We start from the raw sequence: 24058 nt of genomic DNA on the forward strand, positions 1-24058 counted from the left end.
AGCTCCCAGATCAAAGACCTCATCCTTTGGAACTTGCAGTGCCTGCAATTGAATCAAAGTTGTTCTAATTCTTAGGCTTCAGTTTCCTCACTGGTAGGTAACACTGTAGTTTGCTGCCTGACAGGGTTGTGGGGAGGCAATAAAATTACCCACCTTCAACAAATATTCAATTACCCATGTTCAATAAGTATCCATGCTTGGTAAATATTAGCTCTTAGTAGTAACAAAATTTCTTATATTTACCTGACATATATTTCTGTCATTCTTCATATCCTAACCTATGTACTTAAATCATTCATGCCGTAAGAACAGTGGTCCTAGAATATAATCCATCTCAGAGTATTCTCACATGGACCCCCTCCATATAATAGGCAATTAATGTTGTCTTTGTCATGCATCTAATATTTCATGCTGTCGCAATATCATTCCATTTTCCTGTTCTCTAAATTAGTTTAGGACAGTAACAATTGTATCTTTTGTGTGTCTGTATGTGTATGTCTCTGTTCAATATTTCTGCCATAAATTTGAATTTGGTATCTGTCAAATCAATTGATGTGTGGTTATACTTAGAGGAATAGGAGGTACTCAATAAATGGTAGCACTGTACGTCATGCCATTTAAATTTACATACAATGGTTTACTCAAGTCTTACGGTAATCTTATTAGGTAGGTAGTAGTATCTCTGTTATATTAAACAATCATTATGGCAAGTGTACTGGTTTAACACAGGTGGCTATGCCATTAAAAAAGCACTTTGAAGCCGGGCACAGTGGCTCATGCCTGTAATCCTAGCACTCTGGGAGGCCAAGGCAGGTGGATCATTTGAGCTCAGGAGTTTGAGACCAGCTTGAGCAAGAGCAAGACCCCATCTCTATTAAAAATAGAAAGAAATTAGCGAAACAACTAAAAATAGAAAAAAATTAGCTGGGCATGGTGGCGCATGCCTGTAGTCCCAGCTACTCAGGAGGCTGAGGCAGGAGGATTGCTTGAGCCCAGGAGTTTGAGGTTGCTGTGAGCTAGGCTGATGCCACGGCACTGTAGCCCGGGCAACAGAATGAGACTCTGTCTCAAAAAAAAAAAAAAAAAAAAAAAAGAAGAAGAAAAAGAGCACTTTGTAAGACACCTTAGTATTTTGAGATTTCTGAGTTTCTTATTCTCTTCTATAACAAAACTATTAATTATCCTTTTCTCCCAATATTATTTCTGTGTTTATGAGTTGGTATTTATGACCCTACGTGGGTCTCTGTTTCAGGCTTTATGTTTTCCTTCTTGGCAATCATTTTCTTAGAACTAATGTCAGGTTACAACATTGGACAAACAATCTAGGGACAGGACCCCAGGACCCAATTTCAAACTCTTATAAATTCCTTTCTCTGCTCTGGGTTAGGATGAGAAAAATAAGTAATGTGTATGGAAGAAAACATAAAATTTAAATGAGACTCTGATCGTGCATTACAATTTACAAATCTGAGCAGGGGTTATGTTCCTCACCAACCCAGCAAACCAATGAAACAGGTAACTAAACTTCTGAAACACTGCATAGTTTTTGTCATCATAGACATCATATAATATTTTTCTATTTCAAGGATCTACAGAAAGTATACCCCTTCAATTGGGAGGGAGCTGTTATATTCACTTATTATTCATCTCAAATACATCTCTCAGTATCACCTTAAGATCTTATAAGGCCAGTCAACTTTAATTTGTCTTAACATTATACAGGATAGTATAAATTATTCTGGATATATTCTGAATATATCCTGGATATAGCCTGGAAATGATTTATTAATCTCTAGTGAAGTTCAAGTGAACAAGTTCTCTGGAGAACTTTACAATATATTCATTAAATAAAAGCAGGTTAATTGAATGATGCTAATGTTATTAGATATTCTTAGACACCCACAGTGAGATGCTGCACATACAAAGACAATATTCTGTCCCACAGCTTGCAATCTAAAATTAGATAAACACAGGCAAGCCAGATAAACATAGATAGCACATTTTTTTAAGACCAAAAAGAAATGATGGGAGAGAAAAATGAGAGTAGTGAATTAAAAAGGCAAAGGGACTCAACAAATATTCCATCTTCTGCCTTTTACTTGTAGCCTTAATTATCTCTATCAGAAACAATCAAGCCTGGACAACACAGTGAGACCCTATCTTTTAAAAAAAAAAATAAAAATTTGCTGGGCATGGTGGTGTGCCTGTAGTCCTAGCTACTCAGGAGGCTGAAGTGGGAGGATTGCTTGTACCCAGGAGTTCCAGGCTGCAGTGAGCTATGATTGTGCCACTGCCCTTGAGCCTGGGCAACAGAGCGAGACTCCATTTCTTTACAAGAAAAAAAAAAAGCAATCATACGTCTATAGTCAAAGAAGGAGGTTGTCTGATTGCCCCTGAAGGGTGTCAGAACATTAGCGGGAGTACCGCTGTTGTTCTCAGCTTTGGAGGTCCAGAAACTCTTTTTGTCCAGTAGTCCTTGCTTGTCCCGGCTTGCCTGACTTTGGGTACTAAAAGTCCACTACCTTCAAGCTCAGTAGTAGAAATGAGAAATGAGAGCCCAACCAGTATGTTAGGAAATAAATCCCTATAACAATAGCTAGTGGAGTTATGAAATAACGTGCTGTAGCAGGCCCAGCAGTCTGGAGGTGAAGGCAGTCCTAGGTGCACATGTGAACATCAGGTTGGGGCCTCCCTATGAGACCTCATCCTATGTGGTTAGTCTACAAGGCTTGGCTGGCTTCCTCTCTGAGGTTAGGTTTTTAAAAAACAAAAACACCTTCAATTTCCAGGCTTCATGCTAAGTGGTGTAAATATGACATAAACTCTCTTTTAGAGCTTACAACTTATTTTGGGAGACAGCTCATAAACGGACTATTTTAATATAATGTGGTAAATGTAGTGGCAGAGGAGTGGTCAGGGTAAATCCCAAAGAAAGAGTAGCCAGTCCAATCTGGTGGTCAGGGAAGTGTTACTGGAGGAGAGGAGGAATAGTCTGAGTTAGGCAGAGCCAGGAGAGAGCATCCAGAAACCAAGAGAGTGTGTTTAAAGAGAGAGGGAGGAAAATAGGGTCAAATTCTCCAGATGTCCAGTAAAACAGACCTGAAAAAAGTCCACTGGATTTGTCAAGTAGAAGAGGGATGATTGGTGACTGTTGACAGGGAAGTCCAAGTGGCGGTGGAAGAAGCCACTTGTGTTAAGGAATTAAGGGGAGATAAAGTAGAAATAAAAAGCTTGGCTGTGAAAAGAAAGTGAACAAGAGAGGAATATACCACTAAGGGAAGGCTTGTTTGTTTTCTTTTTTGATCAGAAAGACAGGTTTCTAAACTGAGAGAAAGGAGCTGTTGGCAAAGAGAAAAGAGGTGACTGTTGGATCGAGGGAGCAGGTTCTTGGTTCTAGTTCCAGCTCCCAATCCTGTTTCCTCCTGGGTTGGACTCCAACTCTTCTGATTCTACTGTCCCCTTTCCTCAGGGATGGACTTTGTGTCTAGTTTCCTTTGCACATACTCAACTGTACCTCCCTAAAATATGACAATGATAGCCACTAACTGGCAAGAATCACAGCTTCACAGAAGCTCTGGTGACCAGCTCTCTTCCTGAGCTATTTATTAATCTACAAAGAGTTCATATACCTTCCTAGTGACGAGAATGCTTCTGTCTACTATCCAGGTCCTCTTGATGGTAGGCATCATTCCCTGTGTCAAGCTGCCCTGGAGGCTGAACTATTAATTGGACTCATCAACTGGAAGGCTGTTTGTTCAAACTGGATTTATAACAAAGGGAAGTCTTTTGAGAATTATTGAATCTAGGCTCTGGTGAAACCCGAGGGGCAAGATCTATCTAACGACTGAAGTACTCAACCCACCCCAGACAGTGCTTGCCAAACTCTTGCTCTCTCATGAAATTTTCTAGACTCGAAGCAGACTATTATTTTTACTTTTTTTTACACCTACATGTGAACAGACATTATTTTCACTTTTTTCACATAATTATTTATAATTATGTTTAATGAGGTCCACCAGAAAATGTACCCTCATTTTCCTCTACCGTAAGTATATGGAAAAGCCCTGGATAGATAATTTTGATAATTTTGTGTAGCTTTTGGTAGTTATAACTCTTGGTATGATCTAAATTACAAATTACCAGAGGTGATCTTCCTTCACCATTTTTTACTGTGTACATCCTTCCTATTGTGGCTGTTTGGTTTTCCATATTGTCTCTGTTCAGTAATTTAATGAAAATACTAAAATGAAGCCATGTTTTCTTTTAAACTACAATAATGGAATTTTCACCCTTATTTTTAAGAAAACGAATTTAGAATCTAATAGAAAATTGTGACAGCCTGATAAAATGCTAGGATTCAATGTTTATTGCATTCATTTTAATGCTTGTATTTATATGATTACCAAAGAGCTCATCATAAGCCTCTAGGGGATGGGAATTTGTTGTCTGCCATATATCTTTCTTACTTACAGATACAGTATTCTCCACTTGGTAGGCATTCAGTGAATATATTGATGGATTGATTTTAACCACAGAGTTCCAGACTGAACGATTGGTGATTTATAATTTAGTAAGAGATGTCTTCCTAAAGCACAATCCTATGTCTTACTTTTTTGCCTAATAAAGCACACAAGGCAACATGTTTTTCAAAAATATTATCCTCTTCCTAACAGTGGTAAAATAGCATTTATGTGGGATTCTATTGTTTTTAATTGTCATTAAATGAGAACAGATATAAAGTACCCAATCCACACCTGGTAATACAGTTGGCAATTCATTAAAGTTTATTGAATTTAAGAATGAATAGGGCAATCATTTAACTTCTTTGATACTGTTCCCTTAACAGTAAAATAGTTATTACTACTATTTGCTCCACCTCCCACACAAGATTGCTCTCAGGAACAAATGATAGTATGTTTATGCAAGTGCTTTAAAACTGTAAAAGCACATTACTACTTTCAAGTGGAATTGGTATGTTGAGGTGATGTCATTTCTATAGCCGATATTTTTTACAGCTATCAATTCATTAAATTTAGCATTACTCTTAAAGCACACAACTAATGTGCAAAATATTTATTTAAAATTATGCTGTTTAGACTCTCCTAATTTTGTCTGGTTGCAAGGCTGCGGTGCCATACGCGAGTAACTGTGTCGTCACTCATACTGTAAAGAAAAACATTCATTTTTCTCGAGTTCTGTTTTATAACGCGAAGAAATGTCTGGCAGGAACAGCACGAATCAACGATCCCAACCTGGCACCTTACGGTAATAAGTGACCAAAGCCCTCCAACATAGCTACCCCAAATTAAAGCCACTTTGACCAACATATCGTCTAGTGGAGACACCGAGCAGAGTTGGGCACGAAAACCAGAGGACAAGGAACGCAAGACCTCTCCCCCCGTTGGAAGCTCCGCGGGACCGCGACGGGGGTCTGGCGCGCAGGACGGTTGGGGTTCCGGAGCGGACGGCCGGGACCCGCGGCCAGTTGGGGTCAGCGAGCGCCACGGCCGTTGGGGACTCCAGCTCCCAGCAGGCACCGCTCTTGCAGCCGACGCGCGTGGCGGCGCTGCCCGCTGGGATTCGTAGTGCGGTCCGGGTAGGAGAAAAGAGGAGCCGCCCCTGGCTCCTTCCATGCACGTTTCGGAAACCGGGCCTGGAGGGGATCACTCCGGCCCACTCGTGCCCGGCATCCCCGGAGGCGGGTGCTAGTGGAGCCGAGCGGGCAGCGGCGGCAACGGACCCCAGGCGGCTGAGCACGTGAGGGGTGGTTAGCGCGGAGGAACCCGGAAGCGCCGCGCACCGCCCACCGCCGCGGTGACGGGTTAACGCTCCTCCGGGTGGAGGTGGGGCCGGGGTGTGTGCAAGCAGGGGCCGTCCCAGCCGACTCCTCTGAGGACCGCCCGCGAGCGGGTCCTCCCCTCCCCCACGAGGTCTACGCAGCGCGGGCCCCGCCCCCGGACGCGGCGCGTGCGCAAAGGCCCCGCCCCTGCGCCCCAGCCCCACCCCCACACCCGCAGCAGCCGCCGTCGCCACCTCTCCCTTCCTCTCAGCTCTTTCCTCCTCCTGTTTTCTCTTCCCTCCTCCCCCTCGCCTCCTTTTCTCCTCCTCCTCCGGCGCTGACGCTCGCGTAGGGCCCTGGCGTCAGACGCGCGGGGGCGGGGCGAGTGCGGCGGGGGGTATAAGTAGAGGGTGCAGGAGGCGGTGCTTCCCCTTCTCCCCGGCGGTTAGTGCTGAGAGTGCGGAGTGTGTGCTCCGGGCTCGGAACACACATTTATTATTAAAAAATCCAAAAAAAATCTAAAAAAATCTTTTAAAAAACCCAAAAAAAATTTACAAAAATTCCGCGTCTCCCCCGCCGGAGACTTTTATTTTTTTTTCCTCTTTTATAAAATAACCCGGTGAAGCAGCCGAGACCGACCCGCCCGCCCGCGGCCCCGCATCAGCTCCAAGAAGGAACCAAGAGACAGAGGCCTTCCCGTGGCCCGGACCGACACCGCCACCCTCGCTCCCAGCCGGCAGCCGGCAGCCAGCGGCGGCGGACCGACCCCGTTCTGCGGCCGTTGAGTAGTTTTCGATTCCGGTTGATTTTTGTCCCTCTGCGCTTGCCCCCGCTCCCATCCCCCCGGCTCCGGCCCCCGGCCCCAGCACTCGCTCTTCTCTCACGGAAAGGTCGCGGCCTGTGGCCCTGCGGGCAGCCGTGCCGAGATGAACCCCAGCGCCCCCAGCTACCCCATGGCCTCGCTCTACGTGGGGGACCTACACCCCGACGTGACCGAGGCGATGCTCTACGAGAAGTTCAGCCCGGCCGGGCCCATCCTCTCCATCCGGGTCTGCAGGGACATGATCACCCGTCGCTCCTTGGGCTACGCGTATGTGAACTTCCAGCAGCCGGCGGACGGTGAGCGCCGGGCTCGGCGGGCGGGCGGCCATGAGGCTCGGGCGGCGGCGGGCGGGCTAGGCCGGCGGGCCCAGGGGAGGGGGGAGTGGGATAGGAGGGCATGTCACCCCCGGGGTCTGGCAGGGAGACGCTCGGGCGCCAACGCCCCCGGCCCGGTCACCCGGAGCCGCGTTCCCGGTGCCTGCGGGGACCCGCGCAGCCGGCAGCCGCACGCCGGGCCACTTCCTCCTTCGCGACCATTTTCTCGGCCTCAGAAGCTCTCAAACTTTAGGATGATGACGCGCTGGGAGGGTGGGTGAGATTCGGTTCTTCCACGATACTCCCGCCGGTAGCGGCGGGATTCCGGGGCTTTGAGTGCCGAGCCCCCTTCCCGGGTGAGAGGTGGAGGCGTTCTCGCCACCCCGGTCTCTTCCCGGCGCTCCAGCCTCGGGAGGAAGTAAGATTCAGTGCTCGAAAAATACCACGTGTTGAACCCTGTAACCTCACAGGCCCGAGGCCTGGTCCTGCTGCTGGCCCAATCGCCTGGGGGAGCCACTAGGCCTTAGAATAAAGTTAATATGGTGATGTGTGGTGGTGGTCCTCAGGCTTGCGATTCCATTCTTAATAACTCATCAGTGACTGATGGATCTAGAAATGTAATTGACCAGCGAGACGTGCAATGAGGGTTTTCCTTGAGATCAAGCATTTCTCTTCCATTAACAGCAGGATGGGAGGAGGGGATGTGGAAGATGACTACTTTGAAGGGCTGTTTTCTTAGGGAACTTAGATCATTTTAATCAATTAGACCTTAGTTTCACAATACTGGCAATTTGTTTAGTATGTTATTTGTTCCCTTCTGAAATAGCTCCTGTGGTTTGGGGGTTTCTTAAAAACATTCACCAGTTTTGGCTGTAAAATGTTACTTGTTAATGTAATCTCAACTTGACCATTCTTATCTGTAGCATTCCAGTAAAGTTTCTCCTTACTAAAAGTGGTCCAGAATGTCTATAAATCTTGGGGAAGATTGAGTACAAACTAACTGAGACTAAATTGAGCTTGAAATCTATGGGGGGAAGATGCAGCTAACCTTGTGTTTGTATTTTGAAGTTAATTCCCAAAAACAAAATTTGGCAAACATAAAGCTCCTTGGCCTGATAAATTGCTAGGATTTTTCTTTAATCTGGATCAATTGACTTCCAGAAGTCAGCTTCACTCCATTATATGGCCCAATTTCGCTTTTTTTTTAATGGTCTGCTTGAATATATATCAAGTATTTTAAAGTAAAGGGGATTAGTTTTTTATTTTAGTAGGAAAGGCCTTAAGGATGGAATTTAATGTTCAATTTCATTAAATTCATTCAGTAGAATTTAGGTTAATAATCATCTTTTTACTAGGTAAAGTTGATAGATTTTGGGTGAGCAGAATATTGAGTGACACGGAGCTAGAAGTTGTAAAACTGTACTGGAGGTTAACTGCCCTTCTGCTCTGTAAGTAGTAACTCCAGATACCATTTCATAACAGTCCTAAACTGTAGGCAAGATGTGTTACTGGATGTCAGATTAGGGAGGATAACCTTGGGGTTAGTAATGACAATATGAAGAGTTGGTAGAGAAAACTAGAATGGATTCTGGAGACCATAAAATGATAACTTGAAAGTATTATTCTTTCTAAACTTAACATTTTTAGATCAAAAAAACAATTTTTAAAAATTTCTTGGGATTTGAAAAGTTGAACTTCAGGTTGCCATGGTTACAGTACACTGTATAAGTATTATCAGTGTCTACATGTAGACCAGTTCCAAAACTGCTCAAAAGAAGATAGCATTTTTCCATCTTCCATTTCTTTGTCTTCTATATGTACAACTTAACATCTTTCCAAATAGTTTTTTTTTAATGATTTTTGTTTTTTTATTTATTGCTATATTGATGGACTGGTGGAATAGCTTCTGAAACTGACCAGTATTCAATTTAATAGGAAGAGGTGACTCATTGAAAAGAAGCTCAAGCAAAGTCAGCTAAAAAAAAAAAAAACTAGGGGAACTGAGTAGGTGTGTACAATTGATAATGAGCTGACAGCTGATTATCACTATATTCTAGAAACTGGAACTGGCTGGAAAATTTGTCCTGTCAATAACTTTACGGTTACATGAGCATAGAGTTTGTGGAAATTATTTCAGGACTTCAAATGGACTGTTTCTCCCCTCTTGAGGAATTAGTCTTTTTACTTAAGGACATACTTTTTTCCATTTAGAGCCTTAACTTCTTTAATAGTGTAAATATACATAATTCAATCCTTCATGAACCCTGAAATTAATTACAGGGTGAATTTTGAAATTCTTAAGCACTGTCCAGAATAACTTGATTAAGTTGTCAGTTAAGTAAATCAGTGATCAAAGATAAAATTGATTTTATGTGTCAAGAAAGCATTAAAAGTCAATTGTGAGTATTGCAGATCTGGTATTTTTAAGAATTCTGAAATATTATGCAATGAAATATGTCCAACTTAGTTTTTGAGAACATGATTCAAATCTTATTCTAGACTCTCATTTTTTTTTGACGTGGTAATAGGAAATTGTATCATTAATCACTGAAATTCCCCTATTTAGAAACTTGTTTTTTACGAAATGGGCTAGTTTTTGTAAATTATTGTTAGTAACAAGCAAGGAAATGACCAATTTTAGCAAATAGGAAGAAGTTAAAATGCTTAAATCCATAAACTATCAATTTATAATTGTCTGAAATCTTTTATATTGCTTATTAAATGGGTATGTAAAGGAATCTTGGCTTTATGTTGACCAGGAGTTAATGGCAATTAAGGGGAGAGATTGTTTCAGAAATTTATTAGTTATTACCAATATGCCATCCTTTCATGTATAGGAAAATTGGGGCTTCTGATATTTGTCTATTTTTTGTTTGTTTGTTTGTTTTTTGCATTATACAATTTAAACATAGACAGGTGTGTAATTGAAAGGGCCCAACATGTTGAAGTTTAAAGGGGAACAGTCAGCTGTCAGACCCATGTGCCCACCCATTCCCTCCCACCATAGCTTATATAATCATAAGGGGCCAGTAAGAAAATTGAAGTAATATTCACTCTGAAAATGTCTTTCCTGCAGCGGAGCGTGCTTTGGACACCATGAATTTTGATGTTATAAAGGGCAAGCCAGTACGCATCATGTGGTCTCAGCGTGATCCATCACTTCGCAAAAGTGGAGTAGGCAACATATTCATTAAAAATTTGGACAAATCCATTGATAATAAAGCACTGTATGATACATTTTCTGCTTTTGGTAACATCCTTTCATGTAAGGTAAGCAAAAATATGACAGGTAAACATATTTACAATGTTTAGCTACTTTTAGTTTAATACTTTAGTACTGTGCTGTTAATGGATATCTTTATTTCACAAGTACCCAGATTAGGTGGCTAACAGATAATCTCTCAACATTGGAAAATATTAAGTCAATAGCAAATAATGAGAAATGGGTATACGTTTTTTCCTAGGTGGTTTGTGATGAAAATGGTTCCAAGGGCTATGGATTTGTACACTTTGAGACACAGGAAGCAGCTGAAAGAGCTATTGAAAAAATGAATGGGATGCTTCTAAATGATCGCAAAGTGTGAGTATGACAATCTCCTTAATCATATTTCAGATCTGTTTTTAATAGTTCCAGATCCTTCATTTTAAAAGTTAATATTTGTACTCTTAGCAGATATTGGAGGGAAAATTAATAAACTACATCTGATTTTTATAATTGTGTTTTCACCACATTGAATGTAACATACAAGTTAACAGTGGGTTTAATATAATTGACCAACATTCAAACCAAAAGAAAAACAGGAGAAGGTAGGTAAATAGGGATATAAAGCTTAAAATAAGTGCATTGTTGAAAAATCAGGAATTAGTCAAACTTAATGTAATTCCTGATGCACTAATTAAATTAGCTCATTTTATAGTTGAGGGAACTGAGGCTAAAATAATCTGCTTTTATATGCTGGTATGACAGACTGACAGCTGATACATACCCAGTGGCCTGAATTCACAGCCCACTCTTTATATGTGGCCATACTGCTGATATTGCTGCATTTATTGCTTTGTAGTATAAAAATGAAGCATAATTAAATCAAATTTTCATGATTAATCTGTCCTGAAATATACTTCATTTTTCTTGAAGTATACTTATTTTTAAAAGTTGTAAACTTTTAAATTACTGGCATTGATAAAACCCATTCTACAAGGCCATTTCTACTACAGTTTGAGATGCAGATTTGATTTTACGATTTGTCAAAGAAATGACAAATCTTAAAATTTTTGTCCTCAATGTCAGTGGATTTCACTTCATCTGGGAAACTTCAGCTGGTAAGGTCTTATTATAAATGATGTATGTTCTTGTTGCTGTGTAAACTGTAGGGATGGCATGCAAATTGGATTTTGGTTTTAAGACAACTACATCACTCTTTAAGGTCTGGTTAATGCATAAATCACTGCATCAAGTGGTATGGTCTATGTCAATTCCATGGTTAAAGAAAGACTTTGCAATATACAACTCCTCAATAATGACCCATGTTTACCAAGGCTAATTCTTAGAAATATTTTCTCTGATCTTTAAATGAGAGAAATATTCAGCATCAATAGTACTCACAAATGCCTTTCTGTAGCACTTTAGGAAAAATAAAGAATGCCCAACACTGATGGGATTCAGAAGTGATTTATTTCTGTTTTGAGTATAAAAATGATACAACGCTCTTGGCAAATGGTTTGACTTATATGTATAAATAGTCTCAAGAACATTTGTTTTCCCTTTGAACTACTGTGATTTTTGTAACTATCCTAAGAACAAATACAGGTTGCAACATTACTAGTGCCTGTAGTCCCAGCTATACTAAGGCCAAGGAGAATCGCTTGAGCTCAACAGTTCAAGGCTGTAGCGCAATATGATCATGCCTGTTAGTAGGCACTATACTCCAGCCTAAGGAAAATATTAATAGACAAAGTCTCTTTAAAAAAAAAAAAAAGTTACAGCATTATTTATTTGTAAAAGAAGAAAGTTGTAATGTCCACAATGAAACAGCATTCTTTCAAAACTTAACAAAAACTATGGAATAGAGAAGCCCCACCATGTTTTAGGGAGAATAAGGAAATAAAACCATAGGTATCTTCACTAATGAATATTTTTGAGCAAAGAACTTATGCTAAAACTGATACTAGGTGAGATTATGGGAGATGGTTTTTCCTTTTACTTTGCTGTGTATTACAATATCCTATAACATGTTTAGTTTACTACTTTTATATTAAGGGAAAATTACGTTTTTAATTTTTTTTTTTTTTTTTGAAAATGCTAAAGTTATACTAGGCTATTGTATGTTAAGAGAGTACAGGACTGGGAAATTTGTTTTTGTTTTAGGCGATGGCAAAGAAAGTGCAAGGGCACAGCAAAGATGAAAACTTTTCTTTAGGTCTTTTCATTGGTGTTATACACACTTTCATTCATTTGTATTGACAGAAGTGATACATACCTTTAACCTTGGGTTAGCTAGAGAGCAGAAAGAAGTGTTCCTTTTTTGTGGTTGTAGTTAAGAGATTTATTATTCACATATTTCATGTTTTCGTATCTCCAACTAAGGCCCTATTTCTATTTTGTAGTGTGTTTTTTATTAGATTCTGAAAATTTTCGGTAATAATTATGGAATCAACCATCAGCCTTAATTAATCTGAACTTTATAAAATAGAACCTAATGTTATAGTCCTTACATATTTTATTAGATTTGTTGGACGATTTAAGTCTCGTAAAGAAAGAGAAGCAGAACTCGGAGCTAGGGCAAAAGAGTTCACCAATGTTTACATCAAGAATTTTGGAGAAGACATGGATGATGAGCGCCTTAAGGATCTCTTTGGCAAGTTTGGTAATGTGTCTGAATTAAATTTTTACACTCAAAATTCAGAGTTATTTGCTCAACATTGATTTTGGCTAATTCTTTACACTAAAAAAGTAAATGAGATGAGACTTACATAGTACTTAATATTGGTAGTTATTTCAATTAAGCTGCTGGCCATTACATTACATAGTAGCATATAGAGAGAAACCTATGTAGTTCATGATTTTCATTTTTATCAATTTTTTTTTGTTTTCCTAATACCTGGTATACAGCTAATGTGCAGCTTAGATTAAAGGTTACTAACATTGAATTATCACAATAAGATATGACTGAGGAGAACAGATTTTTTAAAGGTTTTGCTGCATTAAGATGTAGGATTTATGTACTTACAGATCCCATCTCATCAGGTATACATTTAACACAGCCAACTTACATGGAATGCAGTTTCTAGTTACAGGGCAGTATAGCTGGCCAGCTTTTTAGCCTAGCCAATCTTAGTAACATGTTTGAGCAGTTTAAAACAATGACTTTCAAAGATGAAGCCAAAAATCTAGATTTTCCAGTGATACCTCTTTGGGATAACCTTCTGGATTCATAGGATCTTAAAAGAGCTTTTCCCTGCATTTCAAAGTAACTTCATAAAACATGGTACTAATGAAATGTAAACCAGCCTGCCTTTAGGTAGGTGTAACAGATTAGAAAGTGTACATTACAGGTGATTTGTTTGACCCTATCCTTTGTTTTCCTTTTGTTGAACTTAGAGGTGGCTTTTTTCTTTTTTTTTTTTTTTTTAGTATGTCAAATAATAAAGAATTAGGAAATCTAATACTTTATTGCTAGACTGACATGCCACATTGAAACCTCCAGTCCTTTGAACAAGTTGGGTGTTGTTAGCCACTTATCCCAAATGAACTATGTGAGTTGGTCACTAATATGTAAATATGTCAAATTTTTTTTTACTTTTCTTGCGTGACAGAGATTTGAAGCATGGCCTTAGGACAGAGGCACAGTCAAAAGAAACAGTTTATCTGTGCCTGTACATCTTCCAAATTCTCTGTAATCAAATGTGATTTTTAGCCTTTTATGCCCCCGCTTGCCTGAGGTGCCACCTACCTCAGTTAAATATTTCTTCCACTTGAGGGATAGGGAGGAAAACATGTCTACAGTAACATGCCACCTCCTATAGGGTGACTCAGCTGTTTCTTACCAAAGGGTCCAAGCATGTATTATTTCTCCCTTCCCTGTGGAAAATCATATGGGCCAAGGCTTAAATTCTTGTTTCTTAATTCTCATAAAATTAGTGGGTAAAAAAATGCAACTCTGATTTGGACTAGAGCTTAAAAGAAAACTTTTACAGCTGTTTAAAACATATCTTTTTACATGGAAGGAGGAGGTATCTTTTAAGGAATACCAAGTATTTACTTTGTAGTAATGAATGGCCTTAGAAGAGAAAAGTAAGTGCCTGGGATATGGAGGGCTTGGAGGAGGAATCAATTTCTGGAGTCTTAGAATTTTTTTTATCCCATTTTTTTTACGTGGCTTTGTTTTTGTATGTTGAAATTTGACATGTATGAACTAAATGTTGTATGGAATATCTCTGAATTATTTAAAAAATTTTTTTAGGCCCTGCCTTAAGTGTGAAAGTAATGACTGATGAAAGTGGAAAATCCAAAGGATTTGGATTTGTAAGCTTTGAAAGGCATGAAGATGCACAGAAAGTAAGACTTAAATCACTAATTAAATGCAGTATGGTCTTTCTGTATTCAATAGGAAGAAGGGATATTGAGTTGATCCGGTGTTGAAATTTATATGCATACCAGTGGCTATTTTATATGTATGTTCTTGTATTATTTTCAATTATTTGCATTTTCTGCATTAGTTTGGAAAATATAAATTGAGAACCCATATTGTCCCAAAACTTCAAGATTTTGGGATGAATCTATGTTTAGCTTTTGTAATTTAAAAATTTACTGTTAAAGGAAGGGTGTGGTGGCTTACCACACCTGTAATCCTAGCACTCTGGGAGGCCTAAGTGGGAGGATTGCTTGAGCTGAGGAGTTCGAGACTATCCTGAGCAAGAGTGAGACCCTGTTACTACCAAAAAGAAAAAAACAAATCTGCCAGGCGTTGTGTGTGCCTATAGTCCCAGCTACTCAGGAGGCTGAGGCAGAAGGATCACTTAGAGCCTAGGAGTTGGAGGTTGCAGTGAGCTACAATGTTGTAACTGCATTACTACCTAGGGCAATCTGTCTCAAAAAAAAAAAAAAGAAAAGAAACCCAGGCAGCACCCCTCTACACAACCCCACCCCTTCTCAAAAAAAAAAAATTACAAATTTAAATAAAAAATTAAAAGAAATTTACTGTCAAAGAAATGAACTTTTCTATATTACAAGTTGTTGATTAGAAGTTTTGTGATTTTTTTTTTTTTTCCTTTGTCAGGCTGTGGATGAGATGAATGGAAAGGAGCTCAATGGAAAACAAATATACGTTGGTCGAGCTCAGAAAAAAGTGGAACGGCAGACGGAACTTAAGCGCAAATTTGAACAGATGAAACAAGATAGGATCACCAGATACCAGGTTCATTTTTAATTGAACAAGCAAAATAAGACAGGAATAAGGAAACCTATTTTACATTCATTTCAGTTACTGCCAAGTAACTGTGGGGTTTGAGAAGGGGAATAGGAGAAGAAACACGGGATAAAATAGTAGGTGTGCATAAGTACCACTATGGTTTCCCTTTTCTAACAGTTTTTTTCTTTTTAGGGTGTTAACCTTTATGTGAAAAATCTTGATGATGGTATTGATGATGAACGTCTCCGGAAAGAGTTTTCTCCATTTGGTACAATCACTAGTGCAAAGGTAAAAAACATAATGGTGCATTTTTTTGAGACTGGAAAAATCCTTTGTAAAAATCTTTGTAAACAAATAGGCAAATAGTTTTCGTCCAGAAAAACATCAGGGGTTTGGGTTTTTTTGTTTTTTTTTTTTTTTTTAGAAATCAAGTTTTTGCTTCATTACTCACATTTACATTTGAAATGTTGTAGCCTATTGGTAGTTACTTTCGAAGATGACAATTTCTGAACTCTTTCCCAAGGAATGCTGCATTTGATGACCATAGTTGGTAATTAATCCTCACATGATATGCACTGTTCCATACTCTGTTAAATTAGTTATTTTACTGGTTAAAGAAGGTAAATTATTAGGGAACTATAATTGCTGCTGTGGTTCTAATCTGTTCATTTACACAATTCATTCTGGGTAGTTAAACCTTAAACCCTCCCCCACCCCCCACGAAAGTAAAGACAAGAGATCATATTTCCTTTTACTTGAAATCAGAGATTAAGAAACACAACATATAGGATGGATTAGAGTCCAAATTCTGAAATTTTGATTTAAGAACCTCAGCTCTAGATGTCTTTGGTTAGTGTCCATGGTCTAAGAATCCTTCTGTATGCAAAGTTTTGTATGTATATAATTTTGCTTGTGTGGGGGAAGAGTGCACAGGAAAAATTATAACTCACTAATCTGGAATGACCCTGTAGCTGGTCTTTCTACTCAGCTTTTCCTGGCCACTCCAAGGGAGCTTCTATGAGAATGAGGAAATGTTAGGGGGCAAGGTAGGTGAATCCAAGTAAAAATGCAGATGCAGTGGTTTCCTTGTGTTTCAGCCTGTGCTTTTCTAAGAGTACTTGGAAGTATGATAGAGTGTATTCCTCAGTGTCTCTCCTCAGTGTGTTCACTGAAAGTTGTTTAAATTGAATATTTGTCAGTTTATTCTGAGTATATGAAGCAGGCATGTTTTTCAGAGGAGAATCTTAAAGTCTATTTTAAAAGTCCTTTGTGGATTGTAGTATCACTAACTATTTGCAGGGAGGTCAAAGGGTTGGCAATAATTTATTCTGGAAGAGGAGGTCATTATGTTAATTTAATAATTGCTGAAAAAACAGATTTATCAAATACGACAGAAGGGTGAAAAGTGATCCCTTCATTCTCCCATTTGCAGTCCGTACAAGATGCTGTTGCAATTAAAAAAAAAAAAAAGGAATAAAGTCTTTGCAGTTTTTTTATCCTTCTGGCTTATTTTCCATACTGTTCAAACACCTTTTATATGCATATAAAGTTTTTTAGAAAATGGGGTCATACTACATGATTTGCCTTTTCACTTAATAGTAGATCTAGACCACATTTATTTCAGGTATTTTTTTTTCTAAGTGCCAGACATTCATGTAGTAGTTGTACCATAATTTATTTTACTGTACCTGTATTGATAAACATTTGGGTTGCTTTGCATGTTTCCACTGTTAGAACCTTTGCTCTACTAAACATTCTTGCATCTAAATTTCGAGGATTGGAATTGTTGTTTAGTGGTAATGTATTTAAAATTGAGACAACCAAATTGTCCAAAAAGGCTAAACAAATTTCTACTGGTCTTAACAGATTTGTCAATTTAGTAGAAGGTGGTATTTCATCTTTTCAGATTTTTTATTTTTTAATTTTTTTAGCGATGGGGGTCTCACTGTTTTGCATAGTGTGATCTCAAACTCCTGGGCTTAAGTGATCCTCCCTAAATGCTGGAATTACGGATGTGAGCCACTGTGCTTGGCCCCTCAGATGTATTTTTTTTGACTTAGTGATGTGCTTTCAAGTGTTTACTACTTTCACCTTTTCTTTGCATATTTTTATATGGGGTTTGTCTTTATTGATTTAGGGAGCATTTGTTTCACATTGCAAGTATTTTCTTGTGGTTTTTCACTTACAGTTTTGTATCATTTTAGAAAGATTTTCTCTAAAATCTGTACTTATGTTCAGACTCAGACTCTCCTGGCACTTAATGACTTTTCAGTGTGATATGAATGAGCGAGCTCTAGCTTAGTTTTTTTTTTTCATTTGTCCCAGTGTGCCTTGTACTGAGTAGTCCAAAGTCCATCCTTTTTCCACTATTTTAAAATGTTAACTTAATGTACTAAGTTGCCATAATTGGATGGATATGTTTCTGGATTCTGTTTTATAGGCTGTTTTTTAGTTGCTATGCCATCAGCATACTGTTTAGTTTTATAACATGCTTATTTATATTGCTGGGCTAGTAAGGGGTTGTTTGTATGTCTTCATTGCTATTTTATTTTATTTTATTTTATTATTATTTTTTTTTTTTGAGACAGAGTTTCACTCTTTTGCCCCAGCTAGAGTGCCGTGGTATCAGCTCTCAGCAACCTCAAATTCCTGGGCTCAACCGATCCTCCTGCCTCAGCCTCCTGAGTAGCTGGGACTACAGGCATGCACCACCATGCCAGACTAATTTTTCTATATATTTTTAGTTGTCCAGCTAATTTCTTTCTATTTTTTTTAATGGAGGCGGGGTCTTGCTCTTGCTCAGGCTGTTTTGAACTCTGAGCTCAAACAATCCTCCCGTCTTGGCCGCCCAGAGTGCTAGGATTACAGGCGTGAGCCACCGCGCCTGGCCTTCATTGCTCGTTTAAAAGATCTTTGCAGTCAGTTTTAGAAGCTTCCTCTTGAGTTGTTTATACCATAATATTTATGGCCCCTTTGCACTTGAATGTGAACTTTTATTTCAAAATGTAGATACTGTAAGGTTCAACTACTTTTTTCTCAAAACAGTAGTAAAATATTCTGTGGGCTTGAATTGCTAGAATAATCAGAATTTCATTGGGGATGTTTTTAATGGTGCCAGAAAGTCCATTTATTAGGACTGGGATATATTTATTTAGGTAATTAAATTTTAATATTAAAAATCTAACATCAAATATCTAAAATCTTAAAAGATTGCTGTTGTGTGCCTCTACCTCTTTTCTTTTAGCTCTCTTGGTTGGCTAGGATAATGCATATGTGTAGCTTGCCCTTAATAATTTGGGTATTAAGGAAAAATGGTGAACTCAGGGTAAAGAAAAGATGATTACAGCATTAACAGAGTTTAGTTATTTGGTTCAATAACTATAATTAACTCTGATTGGCAATGCTCTTTTTTGTACTTCATTCTACCATTGAACTAACTTTATTATATGTATATTTTTTCTCTTTATAGGTTATGATGGAGGGTGGTCGCAGCAAAGGGTTTGGTTTTGTATGTTTCTCCTCACCAGAAGAAGCCACTAAAGCAGTTACAGAAATGAATGGTAGAATTGTGGCCACCAAGCCATTGTATGTAGCTTTAGCTCAGCGCAAAGAAGAGCGCCAGGCTCACCTCACTAACCAGTATATGCAGAGAATGGCAAGTGTACGAGCTGTGCCCAACCCCGTAATCAACCCCTATCAGCCAGCACCTCCTTCAGGTTACTTCATGGCAGCTATCCCACAGGTAGGTTTCAGGAAGGAATGAGAACTTTGTAAAGGTTTTCATATTTGGTCATTTCTAATGCGTTTTGTCCCCTTACCTCCCAAAAATAATGGAGCCTCAAGATATAAACATTCTTAGGAGACATGTGAATTATGACTGAATTGGAAAAAATGCTTGAACATGAGGGCCTGGAAATGTTTTGAGGACATAGTACTAGCTAATATTATTTGTTTTCTTTTTTCACCTGATCAGTCCTTCACTTCCTTCTTTTCTGTAGACTCAGAACCGTGCTGCATACTATCCTCCTAGCCAAATTGCTCAACTAAGACCAAGTCCTCGCTGGACTGCTCAGGGTGCCAGACCTCATCGTAAGCCTTTTTCCCCCCCCCCTCTCTTAATTAAGGTCAGAATTGGTTGAAAATACATACGAGGCAAGTTAGCTGTTCAAGTTCAATAGTATATTGACTTGTTTTTCATAACTTAACGGTTGTGGATGTTCATTTTGGGGAATCTAGCATTAAAAAAAAACAATGTTTCACCATTCCTATTTTAGTGAGATAGTGAGATCCACACTGGTTTTTCCCTTTGTAAAAATTTTGGGAATGATACAACTCTTAATTTCATAATAGGTGAGTCAGTATTTCTTAAAGATCTTGTTCTTTCTGATGATGTAAGAGTGTTGGGGTCCTGGCATTTTAAGTCTTGCCCTATGAAACAGTGCTGTGTCCCAGGAGCACTTGGAATTTTATCGTGTATTATCTTTCTGATTTTTGTAAGTACTTATATGAATTAATATTTTCATTTACTGATGGCTCTGATAAGTCTGGGAAAATAGCAAGAGGATTTATATTTGGTCACTTTCTGCCTTTTGTACAAAGTTCAGCTCAAAAAAAGTAGCGTGAACACTTAAAGTATTTCCATATCTTTAAATGCAGCATTCCAAAATATGCCCGGTGCTATCCGCCCAGCCGCTCCTAGACCACCATTTAGTACTATGAGACCAGCTTCTTCCCAGGTTCCACGAGTCATGTCAACACAGCGTGTTGGTGAGTTTTAACCCTTTCTGTAAAAATTGGTCTCCAATTTGAAATAGCAAGATAAAAATACACAACTTTTTATGTTTTAGCTAACACATCAACACAGACAATGGGTCCACGTCCTGCAGCTGCTGCTGCTGCAGCTACTCCTGCTGTCCGCACCGTTCCACAGTACAAATATGCTGCGGGAGTTCGTAATCCTCAACAACATCTTAATGCACAGCCACAAGTTACCATGCAACAGGTGTGGATTAATGTTTCCTTTACAAAAATGACAATCTTTGGTTGAAATCAAAAATTTGTGGCAACTGCATGATACGAAAGCGTAAGCTATCTGGAACATTTTGTTAACTGATAATAGTATATAAAAATTTCTTATGTCTTATAGGAATTAGACAAGCAACCAGCAGTCCCCATCTTAAATTACTTGGGTGGTTTTGAGAGTTTTGTTTGGCGTAGTTAGTTGTAAGGAAGAAATGATGAAGGAAAGTTTAGTTTGACTACGAGATTGGGCTTTTTTGCTGACCCTGGGATCAGAACTGATGATAAAATAAACATGATTCCACAGAGTCATGGTAAAAAAGAAAATGAAATAAGATCAAATGTGATTGTACATATTTGACCATATGAGTGTTAGTAGCTACCTTAGCCTGTATTTCTAACTCACTGAGCTTCTCTTAACCGTGTAAATGGCAGTCTTTATCACTTTAATGATTGATTGTCCATTAGTTACTATTTGTATTTGCCTTTACTTCTGAGTTCAAGCTATCCTCCCACCTCTGTCGGCCTCCCAGGGTGCTAGGATTACAGGCGTGAGCCACTGTGCCCAGCCCAACTTCTGTACTTTAAACTTAAGAGTTTTCCTATTTTATATCTAGCCTGCTGTTCATGTACAAGGTCAGGAACCTTTGACTGCTTCCATGTTGGCATCTGCCCCTCCTCAAGAGCAAAAGCAAATGTTGGGTAAGTACCTTTGTCCTCCCGCCTAGTTAGTTACAAGGAAACTAGAAGGTATAAAGATCACATAGACACACTCTGCAACTAAAAATGACAGGGCAGTGGAATTTATCTGAATTGACATGAATGAGTATGATGGCACATTTAGTCTGCCTAATTAATTAACACACTAACTGCCACACTGGAAAAAAAATTTTTTTTTTCTTGAGGCCACAGTGTTTTATTATGAAAACTTTGGAAACAAAACGATCGTTTCTAATTTAATGAAAAATTTGTTATTTTTTATTTTCTGTGCACGAATTACATGCACCTTGAAATAGTTCTCACAGCTTCCAAGGTGAAGAGACATGCAAAGTTAAGTTTGCTTTACAAGGCCCTGGACTCAAAGCTAATGTGAGTTAAATACAACTCACATGGCAGTTAAAGTGTTAAAATACTGGAAAGCTAATAAAGAAGGATGTTTTTAGTAATAGATAGGATATTGGGGCATTACCATGGACCCTACTCCATTTTTGGGAGAAGAAATTTGAACCATATAAAAAGACAACTTTGAACTTTGCCCAAGCATAGATTTAACAACCTGATGGTAACATAGCTTAATTGACAAACTGATAATGCCAAGAGTTAACAGCCTTGTGGTGGATTGTGCTGTTCTTCTGAACGACATAGGAAATAGTAGATTATGGATTAGCACATAATATGCTATATACGTAAGATTCTTAAACTCCAGTTTAATACGTGCCATGAAAATTTTCTTAATTGAAGGAGTTTTTGAATGTTTTTTTTCTAGGTGAACGGCTGTTTCCTCTTATTCAAGCCATGCACCCTACTCTTGCTGGCAAAATCACTGGCATGTTGTTGGAGATTGATAATTCAGAACTTCTTCATATGCTTGAGTCTCCAGAGTCTCTCCGTTCTAAGGTGATTTAAATTTATCATTTACCTATTGCCTCTCATACTGTGTATTTCAGGGCTTTTTAGAGGAACTTAACTTCTGTAGAATATTTACATAGTGCTTTATACATACCATGTACACGAAGAGCTTTATAAATATTAATTGTAAATCTGCATAATAACGTGGCACTATTACCCCATTTTATGGATAGGGAAACTGAAACAGATTGAATAATTTGTCCAGTGCTTATACAGCTGGTAAGTGTGAGAACTGGATTCAGATCCAGTCAGTGTTAATACTTGTCAACTTTTTTTTGTTTTTGACAGGGGGAGAGTAAGAACTGTGAGGGGATTTCATAATTCTAGGATAGTGGTGTAATGGGCCCAAAAGGGCATGGATATAGTTGGAATGCTTTGGGATTTTTAAAATTACAATTCTTCTTTCCACTTTCATCTGAGGAAAGGAGTTTGTCTTTGTTGGGAATTCGTGTATCAATTTTTGAAACTCTGTTTCCAGTTACTGCTTTTCTGAGCCAACTGTTTTTCTTTTTTTAGGTTGATGAAGCTGTAGCTGTACTACAAGCCCACCAAGCTAAAGAGGCTGCCCAGAAAGCAGTTAACAGTGCCACTGGTGTTCCAACTGTTTAAAGTGAGTTTTCCCCTCTGGTTAATTATTTTAAGCTTCTTTTCTTCATTTTTTATAACAGTTTGCTGAGCATATTTTGAAACATACATAGCAAAAATTTATTTTACAATTAATGTGAGTATTGCTAATTTCTCAAAGAGAAGTAGAAATATAGAGGAATTGAAGAAAATTTTACCTGTTACCCTGGTGTTGACTTGCTTTTTAAAAATCTTTAAAAAGATTTGTATAGTGGTTTGTATTAAACAGCCTGTAATAGGACCTGGCTTTTGTAGTTAATATCTCTCCTTATTGGGTGGTGGCCACACCAGTTGTCCTTGGTCCTCTACTGTTGCCTTTCATTACTCTCCAGAAACAGAGTAATGTAGCTGCACAGCTGTGTTCAGCTAGAATCAGGACCAGGGATTGGCAAACCTTTTCTATAAAAGGACCAGATAGGAAATATTTTGGGCTTTGTGGGCCATGTTGTCTGTGTTGGAATTACTCTGCTCTGATGTTACAGAGTAAAAAAGCAGCCATAAATAGTATGTAAACAAACGGGTATGGCTGTGTTCCAATAAAGCTTTATTTATGGAAACAGGCAGCACATTGAATTTGGCCAAAGGCTTTAATTTGCTACCGACAAGTGCCGGTATTGGTCATCTTAAATTTTTTTTTTTTTTACATTTACAGATTGATCAGGGACCACGAAAAGAAACTCGTGCTTCACCGAAGAAAAATATCTAAACATCGAAAAAACTTAAATATTATGGAAAAAAAACATTGCAAAATATAAAATAAATAAAAAAAGGAAAGGAAACTTTGAACCTTATGTACCGAGCAAATGCCAGGTCTAGCAAACATAATGCTAGTCCTAGATTACTTATTGATTTAAAAACAAAAAAACCACAAAAAAATAGTAAAATATAAAAACAAATTAATGTTTTATAGACCCTGGGAAAAAGAATTTTCAGCAAAGTACAAAAATTTAAAGCATTCCTTTCTTTAATTTTGTAATTCTTTACTGTGGAATAGCTCAGAATGTCAGTTCTGTTTTAAGTAACAGAATTGATAACTGAGCAAGGAAACATAATTTGGATTATAAAATTCTTGCTTTAATAAAAATTCCTTAAACAGTGCATGGTTTTCCTTTTTAATTTTAATTCTCTTCATAATTGACATGCATAAATAGTTAATATCTTAATGGTGCTGAGCTGGAAGTAGCTGACAGAAGAATCTTCTTTGATGAAAAATAGACTGTTGAAGTCAAGGGTGTCTTGGTTTTATGTAAAAAGGCCACAGTCCTCTACTGCATTTTGTGAATTTAGATTTCCATAGTAATTCTTGAACCAATCTGTATTTGTTAAATGATCATAATATTTTATGTACAAAACTGATAGCCATCAATTTTTTTTTTTTTTTTTTAAGACAGTCTTGGCTCTGTTCATGCTGGAGTGCAGTGGCACAGTCATTGCTCACTACAGCCCCTGGGCTCAAGAGGTC

At 38.5% G+C, this 24058-nt stretch overlaps 1 protein-coding gene across 2 annotated transcripts; it reads left to right on the plus strand.

The window, feature by feature from the left end:
- Positions 1 to 6207: 6207 nt before the first annotated feature.
- On the plus strand, positions 6208 to 23630 carry PABPC1 (poly(A) binding protein cytoplasmic 1). Of its 2 annotated transcripts, none has more exons than XM_069465460.1 (15): positions 6208 to 6898; positions 9993 to 10186; positions 10381 to 10496; positions 12641 to 12780; positions 14377 to 14471; positions 15193 to 15330; positions 15517 to 15612; positions 18794 to 19066; positions 19323 to 19413; positions 19981 to 20091; positions 20172 to 20326; positions 20961 to 21045; positions 21830 to 21960; positions 22489 to 22582; positions 23249 to 23630. In XM_069465460.1, exons 1-14 carry the CDS (start codon positions 6706 to 6708, stop codon positions 22579 to 22581), a joined length of 1911 nt encoding a protein of 636 aa, XP_069321561.1. In that variant the 5' UTR covers positions 6208 to 6705; the 3' UTR covers position 22582; positions 23249 to 23630. The 2 variants fall into 2 exon arrangements, with proteins under 2 accessions (XP_069321561.1, XP_069321562.1); XM_069465461.1 differs by having other exon boundaries at positions 6239 to 6898; positions 12641 to 12771.
- The last annotated feature ends 428 nt before the right edge of the window (positions 23631 to 24058 follow it).

The sequence above is a fragment of the Eulemur rufifrons genome, chromosome 3 (genome assembly GCF_041146395.1).
Source record: "Eulemur rufifrons isolate Redbay chromosome 3, OSU_ERuf_1, whole genome shotgun sequence".
NCBI classification, from domain to species: Eukaryota; Metazoa; Chordata; class Mammalia; order Primates; family Lemuridae; genus Eulemur; species Eulemur rufifrons.

Bases quoted from the DNA above. Each gene is read 5' to 3' on its own strand.
- PABPC1 (XM_069465460.1), top strand. From the start codon at position 6,706: ATGAACCCCAGCGCCCCCAGCTACCCCATGGCCTCGCTCTACGTGGGG. The intron at 14,472-15,192 runs GTAAGACTTAAA...TTCCTTTGTCAG, and splicing joins GGCATGAAGATGCACAGAAA to GCTGTGGATGAGATGAATGG. The intron at 20,327-20,960 runs GTGTGGATTAAT...TTTTATATCTAG, and splicing joins CACAAGTTACCATGCAACAG to CCTGCTGTTCATGTACAAGG.